Source organism: Lontra canadensis, unplaced genomic scaffold, assembly GCF_010015895.1.
Source record: "Lontra canadensis isolate GAN:19392208 unplaced genomic scaffold, GSC_riverotter_1.0 scaffold107, whole genome shotgun sequence".
Taxonomy (NCBI): Eukaryota; Metazoa; Chordata; class Mammalia; order Carnivora; family Mustelidae; genus Lontra; species Lontra canadensis.
Window position 1 is genome coordinate 4308529 of NW_022631101.1, and position 16161 is coordinate 4324689.

Below are 16161 nucleotides of genomic sequence, written 5' to 3' on the forward strand. Positions count from 1 at the left end.
TGAGAAGCCCCGGACAGGACCCCAGGGCCTCTTGTTTCCCCCCTGGGTCTTCTCCATCTTGAGGCTCTCGCTCTTTGACTTGTTCTGCCAGTGCGTCGTCGTTTCAGGATCCGTGGTATGCTGGTACAGAGTAAAAGCACAGTGGCTCTCAGGAGTAAGATAAAGGCCTGGTAAGTAACACTCGCAGGTTCCCATTGGAACTGGGACATGCTCCCACCATGTCAGATTTCCGGCCCAGATGACTGAACAACAAACAGGCTGACAAAATTCTTGAATTTTTAACCGTCCGTTCCCATGAACCCATCTGAGTGGCTCCGGCACAGTGCCCGTTTCAGAATTCTTTGGGATGCCAGGACCCCATTCATGCTAGCTTAGGATAAGAGGGAATTTTCTGGAAGGCTGCAGAGACCTCCCTCAGAAAATAGGGTAAGACATGCTCTGAGGGGCCCTAGGTCCTGGAGAAACCAAAAGTACACAGGAACCAGGACCAGTCCTTTCTTGGAGGCACATGATTTCTGGGGTCTTTTTTTCCTTCCTCCTTTTCTTTTTCCTTCTTTTTCTTTGATCTCTGGGGCTTTTCTTTCTTTTTCTTTTTAATAGTATTTTTTTTATTTTTTAAAAAAGGTTTTATTCATTTATTTGGGAGAGAGAGAGCGAGCGTGAGAGGGGGAGGGGGAGAGGGAGAAACAGACTCCCTGCTGAGCAGGGAGCCTGATGTGGGACTCGATCCTGGAACTCCAGGATCATGACCTGAACCAAAGGCAATCGGTTAACCATGTGCCACCCAGATACCCCGTCTGGGGCTTTTCTTTTCTTTAACTTTCTTTTCTTTTCTTTTTTCTTTTCTTTTCTTTTTTTTTAAGATTTTATTTATTTATTTGACACAGAGAGAGATCACAAGCAGGCAGAGAGAGAGAATGAAGCAGGCTCCCTGCCGAGCAGAGAGTCCGATGAGGGGCTTGGTCCCAAGACCCTGAGATCATGACCTGAGCTGAAGGCAGAGGTTAACCCACTGAGCCACCCTGGTGCCCCTAACTTCATTTTCTTTCATAATCTCTATACCCAACATGGGGCTTGAACCCTTGACCCCAACATTCAGAGTCCAATGCTCCACTGACTGAGCCAGCCAGGCGCCCCATCTCTGGAGTTTTCTGTCCCTACCTGTCTGCTTCTGTCACCTCTTACAGCGATGTGACTTTTGGAAAGCTTCTTCACTGCTCTGCGCCTGTTTCCTCATCGGCAAAATGGGACTAATAGTTCCAATCAGACTGATTGACTTGGTGGGTACATGGGACATGCTTTGTGAATGCTTGCTGCTCGTTAGAGGTTAATTCTGTCATGAGGCAAATGGGAATAGGCAGCCAGCCTCCTTGTCAGGATCTGACTAAGCCTGGGCGTAATAATTACCTCTCCCAGGATCTGGATGTTTGGAAAAGAAAGGAATGAAAGAGCTGGAGGGAAGTCCCTGGAAGGCTCTTGCTCCCAACTGTGGTTTGACAGTTCCCCCCAGGATCCCATGGGCTGCCTTAATGTCCTTCCTAGTAATCTTGTTGCTTTAACCAGCGGAGGGTGACCGCCAGCCAGGTCCACAACCCGCCCCAAGTCCAGAGCCCAGGCAAGTGTCCGCGCTGCTTCCAGGGAGAGAAAATCTGATTGGCCAGCTTGGGTCAGGCCTCTGCCTCTGAGCCAATCATCTCTGTCCTGGGGGGTGGGCAGGACCTGGTCTGTGCAGCCTCCAATCAGGCAGCAAATACCCAGTGAGCGCTCGCTGTGAGTGAGGCGCTGTTCTAGGTGCTGGCGAGACCGCTGGCCTCAGGAGCCCGTGTGCTAGCAGGCGACAGGTGTATTAGGCTCCTGTCGCTGCTGTAACAAAGTTCGTGCCTTAAGTAAAACAACACAAATGTATTATCGTAGGGTCCTGGACATCGGACGTCTGAAGTGGGTCTCACTGCGAGAAAATCAAGGTGTCAGCAGGACTGCATTGCTAGCTAGAGCCCAAGGGGAGGGAGAATCACTTTCCCTGGTGCATGATCGCCTAACACTTTTTTTTTTTTTAAGAATTTATTTATTGGGGCGCCTGGGTGGCTCAGTGGGTTAAAGCCTCTGCCTTCGGCTCAGGTCCTGATCTCAGAGTCCTGGGATCGAGCCCCACATCGGGCTCTCTGCTCAGCAGGGAGCCTGCTTCCTCCTCTTTCTCTGCCTGCCTCTCTGCCTACTTGTAATCTCTGTCAAAATAAATAAGTAAAATCTTTAAAAAATTTAAAAAAAAGAATTTATTTATTTATTTGAGAGCACGAGCGGGGTGGGGGGGTGACAGGGACAGAGGGAGAAGCAGGGGCTCCCCACTGAGCAAGGAGCCCACTGTTGGCTTGATCCCAGCACCCTAAGATCACGACCTGAGGCAAAGGCAGACGCTTAACTGAGCCACCCAGGCACCCCCTGCATCACTTCCCATTGCCAGCAGTGGCCACTCGAGTCTTTCTCTCATGGCATCACGATGACTGTGATCTTGCCTCCCTCCTTCCCTTCCAAATCCATCTGTGGTGACACTGGACCTACTCAACCCGTGATAATCTCCCCATCTCAAGATAATTAACAAAGTCGTATATGCAGAGGTCCTTTGGTCATGCAAGGGAACAATCAGGTTCCAGTGGACATCTCCGGGGCCAGGTATCCCGCCCACCGCAAGAGGAGATAGACTGAAAGCACCTGAATAATCCAGAAGCATCTGTTCAGTGTGACAAGAGAGCTAAGCCAGGCTGAACGTGAAGTGAAGAGGGCAGGGAGCAGAGATGGCAGGTGTAACAGGACAGGCGAGGCTTTGCTGCAGTAACAACCCCCAGACCTCTGTGGTCGTCAACCACAAGTTCATTGGTTGCTCACACTAGCTGTCCATTGGGGGTGGCAGGGGCCCTCTGTTCATCAGAGCCACGCAGGCTCTGCTGACGTGATTCACGTGAATTGGGCTGACGGAGGCCCAATTCAACGTGGTTTCTGCCATTAAAGATCCACTCCCTGCCCTGTTAATCTCATGCAGAAGGGACGCTTGTCACTGTCCTCGCTCTCACTCTCGTTGAGCAAAATGAATCACATAACCGTGCCTGAGATCCCTCCAGCAGGGTGCAAGGAAGGACAAGGAAGGACAGCAAAGCAGGAGATTCCCAGACGCACAGATGTGGAGGGGGCTTCATATTTTCTTATTTACCACCTCAGCCCTCGATTTGGAGTTGAAGAAATTGGACCTACTCAAGTGAGGATAAGGGGCTGGCCAAGCTCCCACAGTGACCCAGCCAGGGTTGGAAGCGACTCTTGCCAGGCCTGACGCGATGAGACGTATCTCCTGGGCCCTCTTGTGTGCCTGGCCCTGGCAGGGCAAAGCTGGAAACCCAAAGAAAAGTCAGACCCAGCAATCCAACAAGCCCCCAGCCTGTGCTGGGAAGCCATAATCCATACATCTGTGGAGGGGATGCAGGACACCGGGGGACCCAGAGGAGCCCTCGCGCCAGGCTGGGTTTGGAGCTGAGGACTGAGGATCTTTTCAAGGGTTTGGGGAGGGGGGTGAAGGGGAAGAGATAAAAGGAAAGTGGGCCCTGTGGCAGAAGGGCTGGAAATTTGTCCTAAGGGCAATGGGGAGCCACAGAAAGTGTGTGAGCAGAGGAGAGGTAGGCTCAGCTCTAGTTGGAAGACAGAAGGTAAGGTGACATGTACTGTAATAACAGAGGAAACTCAGGGTACTTGGGGTGCCTGGAGATGGCACCCTACCCAAACTACGTGAGCGTGTGTGTGTGTATGAGGGAGGGAAAGATGGGTGGTGGCTACCTTCCCAAGGAAGTTGCCATGAGTGTTCAAGTTTTTTTCCAGCTTTATTAAGGTATGATTGACAAGGAAAGGTTATATATGTTTTAGATATACAACATGGTTTTTAAGTGTATGGAACATGGTAACTTAATATACCCATACATTGTAAAATGGTTACGGTGATCAAGTTAATGGACACGCCCATCGCTTCACAAAGTTACCTTTTTGTGCCTGATGAGAACACTTAAGATCCACTGTCTTAATCAAACTGGAAACAAAATTCAGATATACCCAAAAGCAAAACAAAAACCAACCTCTAGGAAATTTCAGATGGACAATACAGTATTGATTTTTTGGTTTTGTTTAGAGAGTTTATTATTATTTTTTGAGAGACAGAGGGAGCAGGGGCAGAGGGAGAGAGAGAATCCCAAGCAGGCTCCACGCCCAGTGCAGAGCCCGATGTAGGGCTCAATCCCATGACCCTGAGATCGTAACCTGAGCCGAAATTAAGAGCTGGATGCTTAAGCGACCGAGCCAGCCAGGCGCCCCAATACAGTATTGTTATTTATCATCGCCATGCTGTACATTGGATCCTCAGAACTTTGTGAGTTTTGACCAACATCTCCCCATCTCCCCTGCACACACACACCCCAGCCCCAGGCTGGGGCTACTCGCTGGCGCTCTGAATTGCCTTTTTTAGATTCCACATATAAGTGATACCCTACAAGATTCATCTTTCTCTGGCTTATTTCACTTAGCATCACATCCTCCAGATGTATCCACGTCATTGCAAACATCAGGATTTCCTTCTTATTATGGCCGAAAGAGATTGCATTGTGTGTGTACACCACATTTTCTTTTTCCATTCACCCATCCATCAGCGGACCCTTAGGTCTTATCTTGCTATTGTGAATGAGGCTGCAGTGAACAAAGAGATACCTCTTGAGAGACTGATTTCATTTCCTTGGGACAAATACCCAGATGTGGGATTTTGGCATCATGGGGTAGATCTATTATTTTCACAGTATTTTTTTGAGAAAGTATCATACCACTTTCCATAGTGGCTGCACCCATTTACATTGCCACCAGACCTTAATCGACTGAGCCACCCAGGCCCCCTAATACTTCCTTTTGATGGTGACCGTCCTAACTGGTGTGTGGTGATCTCATTGGGGTGTGATTTGGTTCTCCCTGATGATGAGTGCGTGCACTGTATCCAGAAGGACCATGAGGATCTGATGTGGCTAGAGAGCAGTCCAGGCAGAGGAGATCATGTGCAAAGGCCCAGAGGTGGGAAACAGCCTGGTGAGAACTTAGTGGTTTGAATGGTCAACCCCCCACCCAAAAGATATGTCCACATCCTTACCCCCTGGAACCTATGAATGTGACTTTATTTGGAAAACAGTCCTTGCAGATATAATAAAGTTGGGGATCTTGAGCAAAGATCATCCTGGGTTATCCAAGTGGGCCCTACATCTCATGACGAGTGTCCTTACAAGGGACACCCAGAGGAGAGACACTTCTAGAGAAGAAGGCCAGGTGAAGACAGAGTTGGGGATGGAGTTATGCAGATACAAGCCAAGGATCCCTGGAGCCCCCCCAGAAACTACTCTTAGCCCACACATCCAAGATGGTGGTGAGACTATGTCACAAGGGGCAGTCCCGGAGGCCAGGGCAGGACAGCAACAGCAGGGAGGTCTGTGGGCACCGCTCGCGGTGGGGATGCCCTCTGTTGGCCCCACACGCACCCTTCACCTTCCAACCCCCCACCCCGCCTCGACCCCCTTCTGTCTCTCCCTTTCCAGGTTCCATTCCACTCCGTCCAGTGCCCGGCCCTCCTCCTCCTGGCGCCTCTGTCCATCTCCGACCAGTCTTCCCTATACAAGGCAAGGATGAAGGCCCCAGGCTGGCCGCCTCCTTGCCCTGCGGGCATTGCTTCCGGCTGGGGGCAGCTCCCGCTTCGTCGTGTGTCCCAGCCGGAGCTTCGACCCAGCTCAGGACTCTGGTGGCGCGAGTCCGCCGCCACCTGTCACCACCAGGTGGCGTCCCTCGCTTCATCCAGATCCACCCCAGCTCACTGTCGCCCCCCAAAATTTCCTTTCGCTTTCGATCTCTGGCTGTCACCCTGTCTGGCCCCTTCCACGCCCAGCCGGGGCAAGCCTGGTGCGTGAGGAGAAATGGACTCCGGGTCCCCGAGGGGCGGGGCTGGGGTCCCCCTCCTGGATGAGGGAGGAGGGATGGGGGTCAGGTCGCTGGGTCCCTGGCCTGGGAAGGGTTCCGGGGACCGGACGTCGGGGTTCTTAGAAGGGGAGATGAGTTTTCACCATAACTGGGGCTCACGCAGGAAGCCCGAGGGAGTAGGAGGCGGAAACTTAGCCACATCAAGGAGCCAAGGGAGGGGTGGGGAGGTGAAGGGGCGGGTGAGGAAGGGGCTGGGGTGTGAGGGTCTGAGACTCCCTCTTCTGTCCCCTCCAAGATCCGGCCATAGGCATGAGGGGCCTCCGGCCGAGATGATAGTGCTGGCGCCAGCCGGGAGCCCAACAGTGCGTATACCTGGGGGACAAGGCAGGGGAAAGGCAGAGCAGTACCAAGGTGGGCGGAGCTGAGAGAGCAGATGCACAGAGGAGGGGGACATGGACAGGGGTAAGGGAGAGAAGGAAGGGGTGGGGCACGTGCACAGGGCAGGGGAACATGCACGGGGTGAGGACATGGGCAAGGGTGGGGGATATGGGCAGGGGTGTGACATGGGTGGGGCGGGGTACAGGCACAGGGGTGGGGAACATGGGCAGGAGAGAGGGACATGGACAGAGGAGGGGGGACATGGGCAGGGGTGGGAACATGGACGGGGTGGGACATGGACAGGGCGGGGTATGTGCACAGGGGTGGGGGACATGGGCAGGGGTGCGGGACATGGACAGAGGAGCAGGACATGGACAAGGGTGGGGGACATGGACAGAGGAGGGGGACATGGGCAGGGGTGGGGGAAAGAAATGGAGGGAGCTGGGTACAAACCGGGAAGGCAGGACCCAGGCGGAGGGAGAAACGGGAGAGAGGAGCAGAGAGGGAAAGCCTGGGGCTGAGGCGAGCAGAGATGGGAGCCTCGGGCGCAGCCGGCAGATGGGGAGAGGAGCCAGAAGGGCCAGCGCAGAGGCAGAGAGGAGACTGGGGAAGGCTGCTCCCAGAGGGACACGGAAGCCAGAAGGAGGAGGGCTGAGCCCTGGACGGGAGGGAATGAGACCTGGAAAGGGAGAAAGACGGCAGAGAGAGAGATGGGGGCTGAGGGGGCGCAGGCGAGGGGTGCGTGTGGAGCCAACAGAGGGCGCCCCCACCCCGTGTCGCGCCCCCAGACCTCCCTGCTGCTGCTGCTGCTGCTCAGCCCTGGCCTCCGCGGGACCCCCGACTGCTCCTTCAGCCACAGCCCCATCTCCTCCACCTTCTCGGCCACCATCCGCAAGCTGGTGAGGGGCTTGTCCCGGCCTCCCCGGGCGCCTGCCTGAGGCCCCGGCTCTGTCACTGGGACTGAGCTCCCCGTCTAGGTGTCCTTCTTTAGGGTTCCCTGTCCCCTTTCTCTGGTTCATTGTCCCCCTCTCGGGGTCCCTGTCTCCCCCCTCTCTCTGTGGGTCCCTGTCCCCCACTCTCTGTGTCCTTGTCCTTGTGTCCTGTGTCTGTGTCCCTCTGGCTCGCTGTCCTGCTTTCTCTGGGTCACTGTCCCATACTCTTCATTGGTTCCCTCTCTGTGAGTCTCTGTCCCCCTCAGCTCACTATCCCGCTCTCTGGCTCTCTGTCCCCCTCTCTCTGGGTCCCTATACCCCGCTCTCTTCATTTGTCCCCTCTGTGTGTGGGTCTCTGTCCCCTTCGGCTCACTGTCCCCCTCTTTCTCTGCCTCTGCGTCTCCATAGTTCTGTTTTCTTCCGTCCTCAGCCTGGCCTGACCCTGTTTTCTCCCGCAGTCTGATTACCTGCTTCAGGACTACCCAGTCACCGTCGCCTCCAACCTGCAGGACGTGAGTCACTGATGGGCGGGGCTAGGGCTGAGGTGGGAAGGAGAGACTTGAGAAGCACCGCCCCTCGGGGGACCAGTAGGCCGACCGGCTGCCATCCCCTCCTCCTCCTCCTCCTCCCCCTCCCCCACCACCCATCCCGGGGATGCAGGACTCCCAGGCCCAGCCCCTCACCCTTCCTGCCCCACCAGTCCAAGCCCCCAGCCACCTCTGCTGGGCGGACCCGAGCTTGGGCTGTCTCTCCCAGGACGAGCTCTGCGGGGCCTTCTGGCGCCTGGTCCTGGCCCAGCACTGGATAGGACGGCTCAAGGCTGTGGCCGGGTCCCGCATGCAAATCCTACTGGAGGACGTCAACACGGAGATACACTTTGTCACTTTATGTGCTTTCCAGGTAAGCCCTGAACTTGGGGACAAGCTAGGGGAGCGAGTTGCCTTCCTGGGGATTGGAAGCCAAGCTATGCTAGACCTTGCTGGAGATTTCCTTTGACTAGCAACCCAGGGGAGGTGGGGCTAGAACCCCCGGCCCCCTGGGAAACCCCTTGCTGGAAAGAGCACTTCTCAAGAGACTAAAGGAGGGCGGGGGTCCTGGGCCCAGTGCACCGATTTCGAGTTTATTTCTCAGGTCCTATTGCTGGGCGCTGTGGAGGGGTTCTCTCCCCCTAGCAACCCCAAGGGGCAGTGGTCCAAACTCCCTCTGTGACCCAGGCCTCCAAGGGGGGGGCCCCGGTAGGCATTGCCAGGCAGGGAAGGCCCTTGGCCTGAGCAGACTGTGGGGGCGAAGCCCTGGTGACGTCTCCCTCCCCTGCCCCCAGCCCCTCCCCAGCTGTCTTCGCTTCGTCCAGACCAACATCTCCCACCTCCTGCAGGACACCTCCCAGCAGCTGGCGGCCTTGAAACCCTGGATCACCCGCAGGAATTTCTCTGGGTGCCTGGAGCTGCAATGTCAGCCGGGTAAAAGCCCCCCCAGCATCCCCCAGCCCCCCTCCCCTCCCCCATCCCACAGCCCCTCACCCCCCTGTCCTGGCCAGCCCAGACCCCACCCTGCTCCCACTGGCTGTGTGACTTTGGGCGTGTTCCCCCAAGTTCGGTCCTTTAGTTGGGCCTCAGTTTCCTCACCTCTGACAAGGAAACCATAACCCCTGCCTGTTTCTCCAAGGCAGCCCTGTTCTGTAGAAACATGGCAACTGCTTGTATAAGTGCAGATTCTCTAGCAGCCAAGGTTTTTGTTTTTTACAAATTATTTATTTATTTATTTGACAGAGAGAGAGATCACAAGTAGGCAGAGAGGCAGGCAGGGGTGGGGGTGGGGGGAAGCAGGCTCCCCGCGGAGCAGAAAGCCCTATGCGGAGCTCGATCCCAGGACCTGAGCTGAAGGCAGAGGCTTAACCCACGGCTATCCGTGGGCCCCTCTAACAACCCAGGTTTTTAAAGGTTTTTGTTTTTGTTTTTGTTTTAAGTGAATTCACTCCCCACCCCGCCAATTGAATGTTCACGGTCGTTACTTTTGTAGGTGGTGGTCTTGTTTTTAAAACGTTTTCTTTTGGAATCATTCTAGATTCAAAGGAGGGTACAAAGAAATTGTACACGGGGTGGGGTGGGGGGCTGGTCCTGGACGCCTTTTACCCATGCTTCCCGTTCCTGATAGCACGATAGCCACACCAGAAATACGGCAGGTCCAGTCCCGCCGTATAGTCCAGAGTTGATGCCCAGTTTACGAGTCACGCATGCGCACTTGAGTGCCCTCGCGTGCGTTCACGCGCACGCGCGCGTGTTGGTACCTTAGGGCTGGCGGGACTAAGTAGCGCGAACTGGGTGATCGCAACAACAGACATAGATTATGTCATGATTCTGGAAGTCAGAAGTCTGAAATCAAAGCGTCGGTAGGATTGGCTCCTTCCCAAGGCTCAGAGGGAAGGTTCTGCTCCAGGCTTCTCTCCTTGGGCTTTGAGGATGGCCATTTTCACATTCACCTGGCTTTTTCCCTCTGTGCACGCCTCCGTGTCCAGATTTAGCTTTTTTATAAGGACACCTGTTATATGGGCTGAGGGGCCCGCCCTGATGACCTCATTATAACTTGATTCCCGGTGTAAAGACCCTGTCTCCAAATGAGGTCGCCTTCCAAGGTACTGGGGGTTAGGATTCCAATGTATGAATTTTGAGGGACACAATTCACTCCCTAAAAGCATAGATGTCTTTGCAATTTTATCATACGTGTGGCTTCTTGTGATCCCCATCGCAATCACACCACTTAACTTGACCCCATTTGAATAATTCCCATCCTTAGCCCTGGACAGCAGCAAATCAGTCCTTTAGAGCGATGCTATTGGACTTCATAATTTTAAAATTATTATTCTTTTTTTAAAAAGATTTATTTATTTATTTGACAGAGAGACACACAGCAAGAGAGGGATCACAAGCAGGGAGGAGTGGGAGAGAGAGAAGCAGGCTTCCCGCAGAGCAGGGAGCCCAATGCAGTACTCGATCCCAGGACCCTGGGATCATGACCTGAGCCGAAGGCAGATGCTTAACCGACTGAGTCACCCAGACGCCCCTTTAAAATTATTCTTAATAATTCATCATTGAGGGGCGCCTGGGTGGCTCAGTGGGTTAAGCCTCTGCCTTCAGCTCAGGTCATGATCTCAGGGTCCTGGGATCGAGTCCCACGTCGGGCTCTCTGTTCAGCAGGGAGCCTGCTTCCCCTTCTCTCTCTGCCTGCCTCTCTGCCTACTTGTGATCTCCCTCTCTCTGTCAAATAAATAAAAAAATAAATAAAAATAAAAATTAGTGAGATATTGTACATCCTTCTGTCCCCTACTAAGTCTCTAGGAACAAGTGTGTATTTAACAAGGATGGCGCGTGGGAATTCAGAGTCGCCAGAGACCATGTGTCAACGGCCCCACGGCTTTAAGGGATCAATGAGAAATAATGTCATCAGAGTATGTGAGAGACTATGCGCTGTGGATACTTGACTTGGCACAGCATATTAAAGTTTACTTTGGGGCACCCGGGTGGTTCAGTTGGTTAAGCTTCTGCCTTTGGCTCAGGTCATGATCCCGGGGTCCTAGGATCGAGTCCTGCATTGGGTTCCCTGCTCAGCGGGGAGCCTGCTTCTCCCTCTCCTGGATCCCCATTCGTGTGTTCGCTCTCTCTCTATATATATACAATAAGTACATAAAATCTTAAAAAAAAAAAAAGTTTACTTTGTGGCCAAGTCCATAACCAGTTCTGTAACTGACCCCATCTTAGGAGGAAAAGAAAAAATGAGATTAATTTTCTTGGCAGGATCAGGGTTGAGTCTGTGTGAACGTATTCTCCCCACCTTACCCTGGTATTATTCGGAAGCTTTCTGTCCTTGTGTTTGGTACTGCATCTGTTGAGTTCTCGTCTTTATATTTCTTTTTAATGATCTCTACACCCAAGGTGGGGCTCAGACTCGCAACCCTGAGGTGAAGAGTCGCATGCTCCACCGACTGAACCAGCCAGGCGCCCCTGAGAAAGATATTTAAAAACCTTCCCCTCTAATTTTCTTACTTCCTCCCCATACTTCCAATCATCTTGCCCTCTATATTAAGCTTCATTGCTCATTTGTATTTACATTTATGACTCTTTGTTCATTCGACCACATTTTATTAGGCACCTCCTGGGTACCCGGCATTGGCTACACAGCTCAAAATGAGACCTAGGTGCCTGCACGTGTAGGGTTGACATGCTAATTGAGGCAACAGGCAACAAACATGCAACCAAGTAACTAACAGGAAAAGATCTGAGTGTACTGAGCCCCATGCAGGCAAATTACAACAGGGTGATCGAATCATGGCATGAGGTGGTTGGCTGGAACGTCGCTGAGGGTTGGGAAAATGAGAACAGCCAGTGCAAAGGCCCTGAGGCAGAAACCTGCCTTCATGTTTAAGGAACAGTGAAGAGGCACATGTGCCTGGAGTCCGGCAGGTGAGGGGAAGAGAGAGCAGCGGGGTGGGGGTATAGAGGGCACAAAGACCCCGGAGCCCACAGGGAGAACACAGCCCACTGGAAGAAAAAGAGGAATAAACAAATCAATACATAAGCACTAGAAATACATATGTCAAATTGTAAAAGAGAATGCAAACTGACCGGTACCACACTAAGAACTTCCCGTGCGGCCACTCGTTTAATTTTCGTGACCGCCTTACCCAGTGGGTATAATGAACATCCCCATTTTACAGGTGAGGAGACTGAGGCACAGAGAGGCAGGTGGCCCACCTCAAGTCACACAGCCAGCACCGGGCCTGCTTTTGTTTCCTTCCCTTGTCTGGCCCAGCCCTTCTCCTCAGTCACCCAGCCTCTTCTCTCGCCTCAGACTCTTCCACGCTGCTGCCCCCAAGGAGTCCCGGGGCCTTGGAGGCCACAGCTCTGCCGGCCCCCCAGGCCCCCCTGCTGCTCCTCTTGCTGCTGCTGCCCGTGGCTCTCCTGCTGATGGCTGCTGCCTGGTGCCTGCACTGGCAGAGGAGGAGGCAGAGGACAGCCTACCCTGGGGAGCAGGTGAGTCTGCAGGTGGACAGAGGGCATGGGGAGGTCTGGGGGGTGGCGGCCACAGGTGACCTGTGCCTCCAGTCTCCAGGATGTCCTGCCCCTGTGGCTCGTGGAGTGTGGACTCATCTTGGTGAACCCTTCAGCAGGCTGAGAACCCTGGACTTCATGGGGGGGGGGGCTGGGGCCAGGAGGGAGGACAGACTGGAGGCTGGCTGAGGGTCCAGGGTGAGAGGACAAGGCCTGAGTCAGGGCTGGGACCAGCATCATGGGCATGGAGAGGAGGGTCAGGCAGAGTCAAGGGTCAGGGATCAAGAAGGACAGGGCTGGAGGGTCCACAGCTGGCTCAGTCAGTGGGGTATATGACTCTATTTTTTTTTTAAGATTTTATTTTATTTATTTATTTGACAGAGAGAGATCACAAGTAGGCAGAGAGGCAGGCGAGGGGGCAGGGAGCAGGCTCCCTGCTGAGCAGAGAGCCCAACACGGGGCTTGATCCCAGGCTTGATGGAGCCCCCCCCAACCCCACCCCACCCCCCCCCGCACCCCCCCTCCCCCCGCATTGGGGGCTCGGCGGGGAGCCTACTTCCGCCCACCCCTTGCCTGCCTCTCTACCTACTTGTGATCTCTGTCAAATAAATAAATAAAATCTTAAAAAAATAATAAAAATGAAAAATAAAATAAAATCTTAGGGCACCTGAGTGGCTCAGTGGGTTAAAGCCTCTGCCTTCGGCTCAGGTCATGGTCCCAAGGTCCTGGGATCGAGCCCCCACATCAGGCTCTCTGCTCCGTGGGGAGCCTGCTTCCTCCCCACCCCACCCCACCCCCGCCTGCCTCTCTGCCTACTGGTGATCTCTGTCTGTCAAATAAAGAAATAAAGTCTTTAAAAATAAGTAAATAAAATAAAATCTTAAAAAAAAAGGACAGGGCTGGAGACTGACAGGCTTGGGCAGGTGGCACAGATGACCCTGGGTCTGGCCCAGTGGGAAACGTGGGGGAGCAGAGAGATTAGGGAAAGAGGGTGAGCTCAGTGGGGATGGGGGAGGCTGTGAGGGTCCTCAGGGGAGCTATTTGGCTATAGGAGTCTGCAGGCCCAAAGAGAGTGGCCTCCTGAAGCAGGCGGAGAGAACCACCTCTGCAAAGCCCTCCAGGTGTGAAAAAGCTCTGGGTGTTCCAGTAACTTCAGCGAGCCCGGGGGTGGGTGTGAGTGTGGGTGTGAAAAGTCTAGGCCTCAAACATTGAGCAGGGGAACTGGGACTTCCTGCCCAGGGCAGCAGGGAGGCAGGGGAGGTGAGTGATGGAAGACAGGTGTGGAGGCAGGTGGGCCAGGAAGGAGGAAGCTGGGGAGGCCCTAGTGGGCTCTTGATGGGCCCAGAAGGTTCTAACAAGAAACATTTTGCAATAATTGCTGGCACATACAATGCCTCAGTGATACAGCCCTTATGCTGGGGCTTTCTACAAATTAATTTAAATGAGAAGCTGGTGCCATGATGATCCCGTTTCACAGAGGCTGAAACCAAGGCACAGAGAGGTAAACAATTTGCCAAAAGTCACTGAGCACATGAGTGACAGAACCAGGATTTGACTCTGGGCATTCTGGAAATCTAAGCTTTTCATTCTTCTGCCTCAGTTTCCTTATCTGTACAAAAGACTCTAAAAATAGTCTTCCTATCATAGACTCATCTGGAAGTTTAAGTTCATGCAAAGCCCTTAAAGAGAACACAATGGAAATCATCACAAGCCATACATGTTGTTGAAAACTTTCGAATAATTGGGGCACCTGGCTCTCTCAGTCAGTAAAGCATGTGACTCTTGATCTCAGGGTTGTGAGTTCAGGCCCCACATTAGGCATAGAGATTACTTAAAAAAAAAAAATTTCCCCCAGGGGCCTGGGTGGCTCCATCAGTTGGCATCTGACTCTTGGTCTCAGCTTGGGTCTTGATTTCAGGGTCATGGGTTTGGCCTGCCTTGGGCTCTACAGTGGATATGGAGCCTACTTAAACAAACAAACAAAGAAAACAAATAACTTCCCCTCTACTTAAAGTTCTTGAGGGGCACCTGGGTGGCTCAGTGGGTTAAAGCCTCTGCCTTCAGCTCAGGTCATGATCTCAGGGTCCTGGGATCGAGCCCCGCATCGGGCTCTCTGCTCAGTGGCGAGCCTGCTTCCTCCTCTCTCCCTCTCTGCCTGCCTCTCTGCCTACTTGTGATCTCTGTCTGTCAAATACATAAATAAAATCTTTAAAAATAAATAAATAAAGTTCTTGAAATTTACATTTGCGAAAGTAGACTGACCTGCTCAAGTTTTGAAAAAAAAAGTTTTCAAAAAAAGGAGAAAGAAACAAGTTTTCCAAGTACCCAAGATCAGTTTCTTTTTTTTCTTTGGGGCGATTGGGGGGAGAGAGGGAGAGAGAGATAATCTTAAGCAGGCTCCATGCCTGTGGGACTCAGTCCCCCAACACTGAGATCATGACCTGAGCCAAAAAATCAAGAGTTGGATGCTTAACTGACTGAGCTACCCAGGCACCCCCAGGATCAGTTTCTAAATTTAAGTGATTTTTCATTTCAGCACTTGTTTCTGTACAGTAATTTTTATTACAATATTTTTGGGAAAGGGTAGCCAGTTGGGAAGTTTTCCTCATATCCTTGCTCCTGTCCACTCTGTTTCCCTGCTCTTCTAATAAGCACACCACCAGTTTAAGTTTAAATTAGGTAAAATGTAAAACTCAGCTCCTCAGTTACCCTGGGCACATTTGGAGTGCTCAGTATTCCCACGTGGCTGCTCGGTGGCTGTGTGGGAGAGCGTGGATCTCACCAGTTCCATCTTTGCAGAACTCTGCAAAGTTCTCTTGGACAGTGATGCCGTGACACATAGTGGGCCCTCACTGGAAATGGAATTGTTTGCAGTACTGAGTCTGTGCAGAGTGCTGAGCCTGGTGCTCTCCTCTGTGCACGGATCCCCAGACAGCCCAGTGAGATGGACACATCTATCATCCCATTTTACAGAGGAGGACACTGAGGCCCAGCGAGACGAGTCACCTGCCAGAGGACACAGAGCTGGAACTCCGAGGAAGTCAGCTAGAGACTGGTCCCTTCCTCGACGGCGCTGCCCAGCTCACTCTCTCCCCAGGATGGAGGCAACGCCAGCCCCCGGCCCCAGCCCCAACTATCCCCATCTGTACAAAGTCCTTGTCCCCAGGAAATTGTATATAAATCATCCTTTTCTACCAGCTCTGGCCAGGTACTATCTGTAGATGGGACAGGGGGTGTGAGTCCTGGTTTTTCTGTTAATGCAAAGTTTCATCTGGTACCGAGAGACCCGACAGGGGCCTGAGCCAGTGCGTGGCAGCCCTGGACCCTGACCACGTCAGAAGCTGGCCTGTCAGGGCTCCTGAACTATGCGGGAGAAGACTCGAGACCCAGGGAGCTTGGGTTGAGCAGGACACACGTTCTAATGTCAGCAGTCCAGGCACTCCGGGAGCCCGCGGCGGGTGACCTGACCCAGCCCGAGATCCCAGGACGCGCTTTGGAGGAAAGGACTCTTGAGCCAAAAAGTCCTGGGACTGTGAGAGGTCAGATCTCAGAAGGTAGGGCTGGAGGGGGGCCATCCGAGGCAAGCGGTACAGTCGAAGAGAAGACCCAGCAGTCATCTGGAAGTCACTCCCTCGTACACTCTTAGATCTCATAGGGAAACCTACTTCCACCTGTTTTGGTTTTTTTTTTTTTTTTTTTTAATTTTTATTCATTTGACAGAGAGAGAGAGAAAGAGAGAGAGAGATCACAAGTAGGCAGAGAGGCAGGCAGAGAGAGAGGGAAGCAGGCTCACTGCTGAGCAGAGAGCCCGATGCGGGGCTCGATCC

The 16161-nt window shown here is 53.1% G+C and overlaps 1 protein-coding gene across 6 annotated transcripts; it reads left to right on the forward strand.

Moving 5' to 3' along the window:
• Positions 1–104: 104 nt before the first annotated feature.
• FLT3LG (fms related receptor tyrosine kinase 3 ligand) lies at positions 105–15595 on the forward strand. 6 transcript variants are annotated; one of them, XM_032839319.1, is made up of 9 exons: positions 105–170; positions 5604–5684; positions 6275–6341; positions 7146–7256; positions 7748–7801; positions 8046–8189; positions 8611–8749; positions 12135–12316; positions 15308–15531. In XM_032839319.1, the coding sequence occupies exons 1-9, from the start codon at positions 118–120 to the stop codon at positions 15512–15514; spliced, it is 1038 nt and encodes a 345-aa protein (XP_032695210.1). In that variant the 5' UTR covers positions 105–117; the 3' UTR covers positions 15515–15531. The 6 variants fall into 6 exon arrangements, with proteins under 6 accessions (XP_032695210.1, XP_032695211.1, XP_032695207.1 ...); XM_032839320.1 differs by lacking the exons at positions 105–170; positions 5604–5684 and adding an exon at positions 5861–5961; XM_032839316.1 differs by lacking the exons at positions 105–170; positions 5604–5684 and having other exon boundaries at positions 5976–6341.
• The last annotated feature ends 566 nt before the right edge of the window (positions 15596–16161 follow it).

Excerpts from the sequence above, each read along its gene's own strand:
- FLT3LG (XM_032839316.1), top strand. The coding sequence starts at position 5,976 with ATGGACTCCGGGTCCCCGAGGGGCGGGGCTGGGGTCCCCCTCCTGGAT. Across the intron at positions 8,750-12,134 it reads GGAGCTGCAATGTCAGCCGG|ACTCTTCCACGCTGCTGCCC; the intron begins GTAAAAGCCCCC and ends CTCTCGCCTCAG. Across the intron at positions 12,317-15,307 it reads CAGCCTACCCTGGGGAGCAG|AGGAGGACACTGAGGCCCAG; the intron begins GTGAGTCTGCAG and ends CCCATTTTACAG.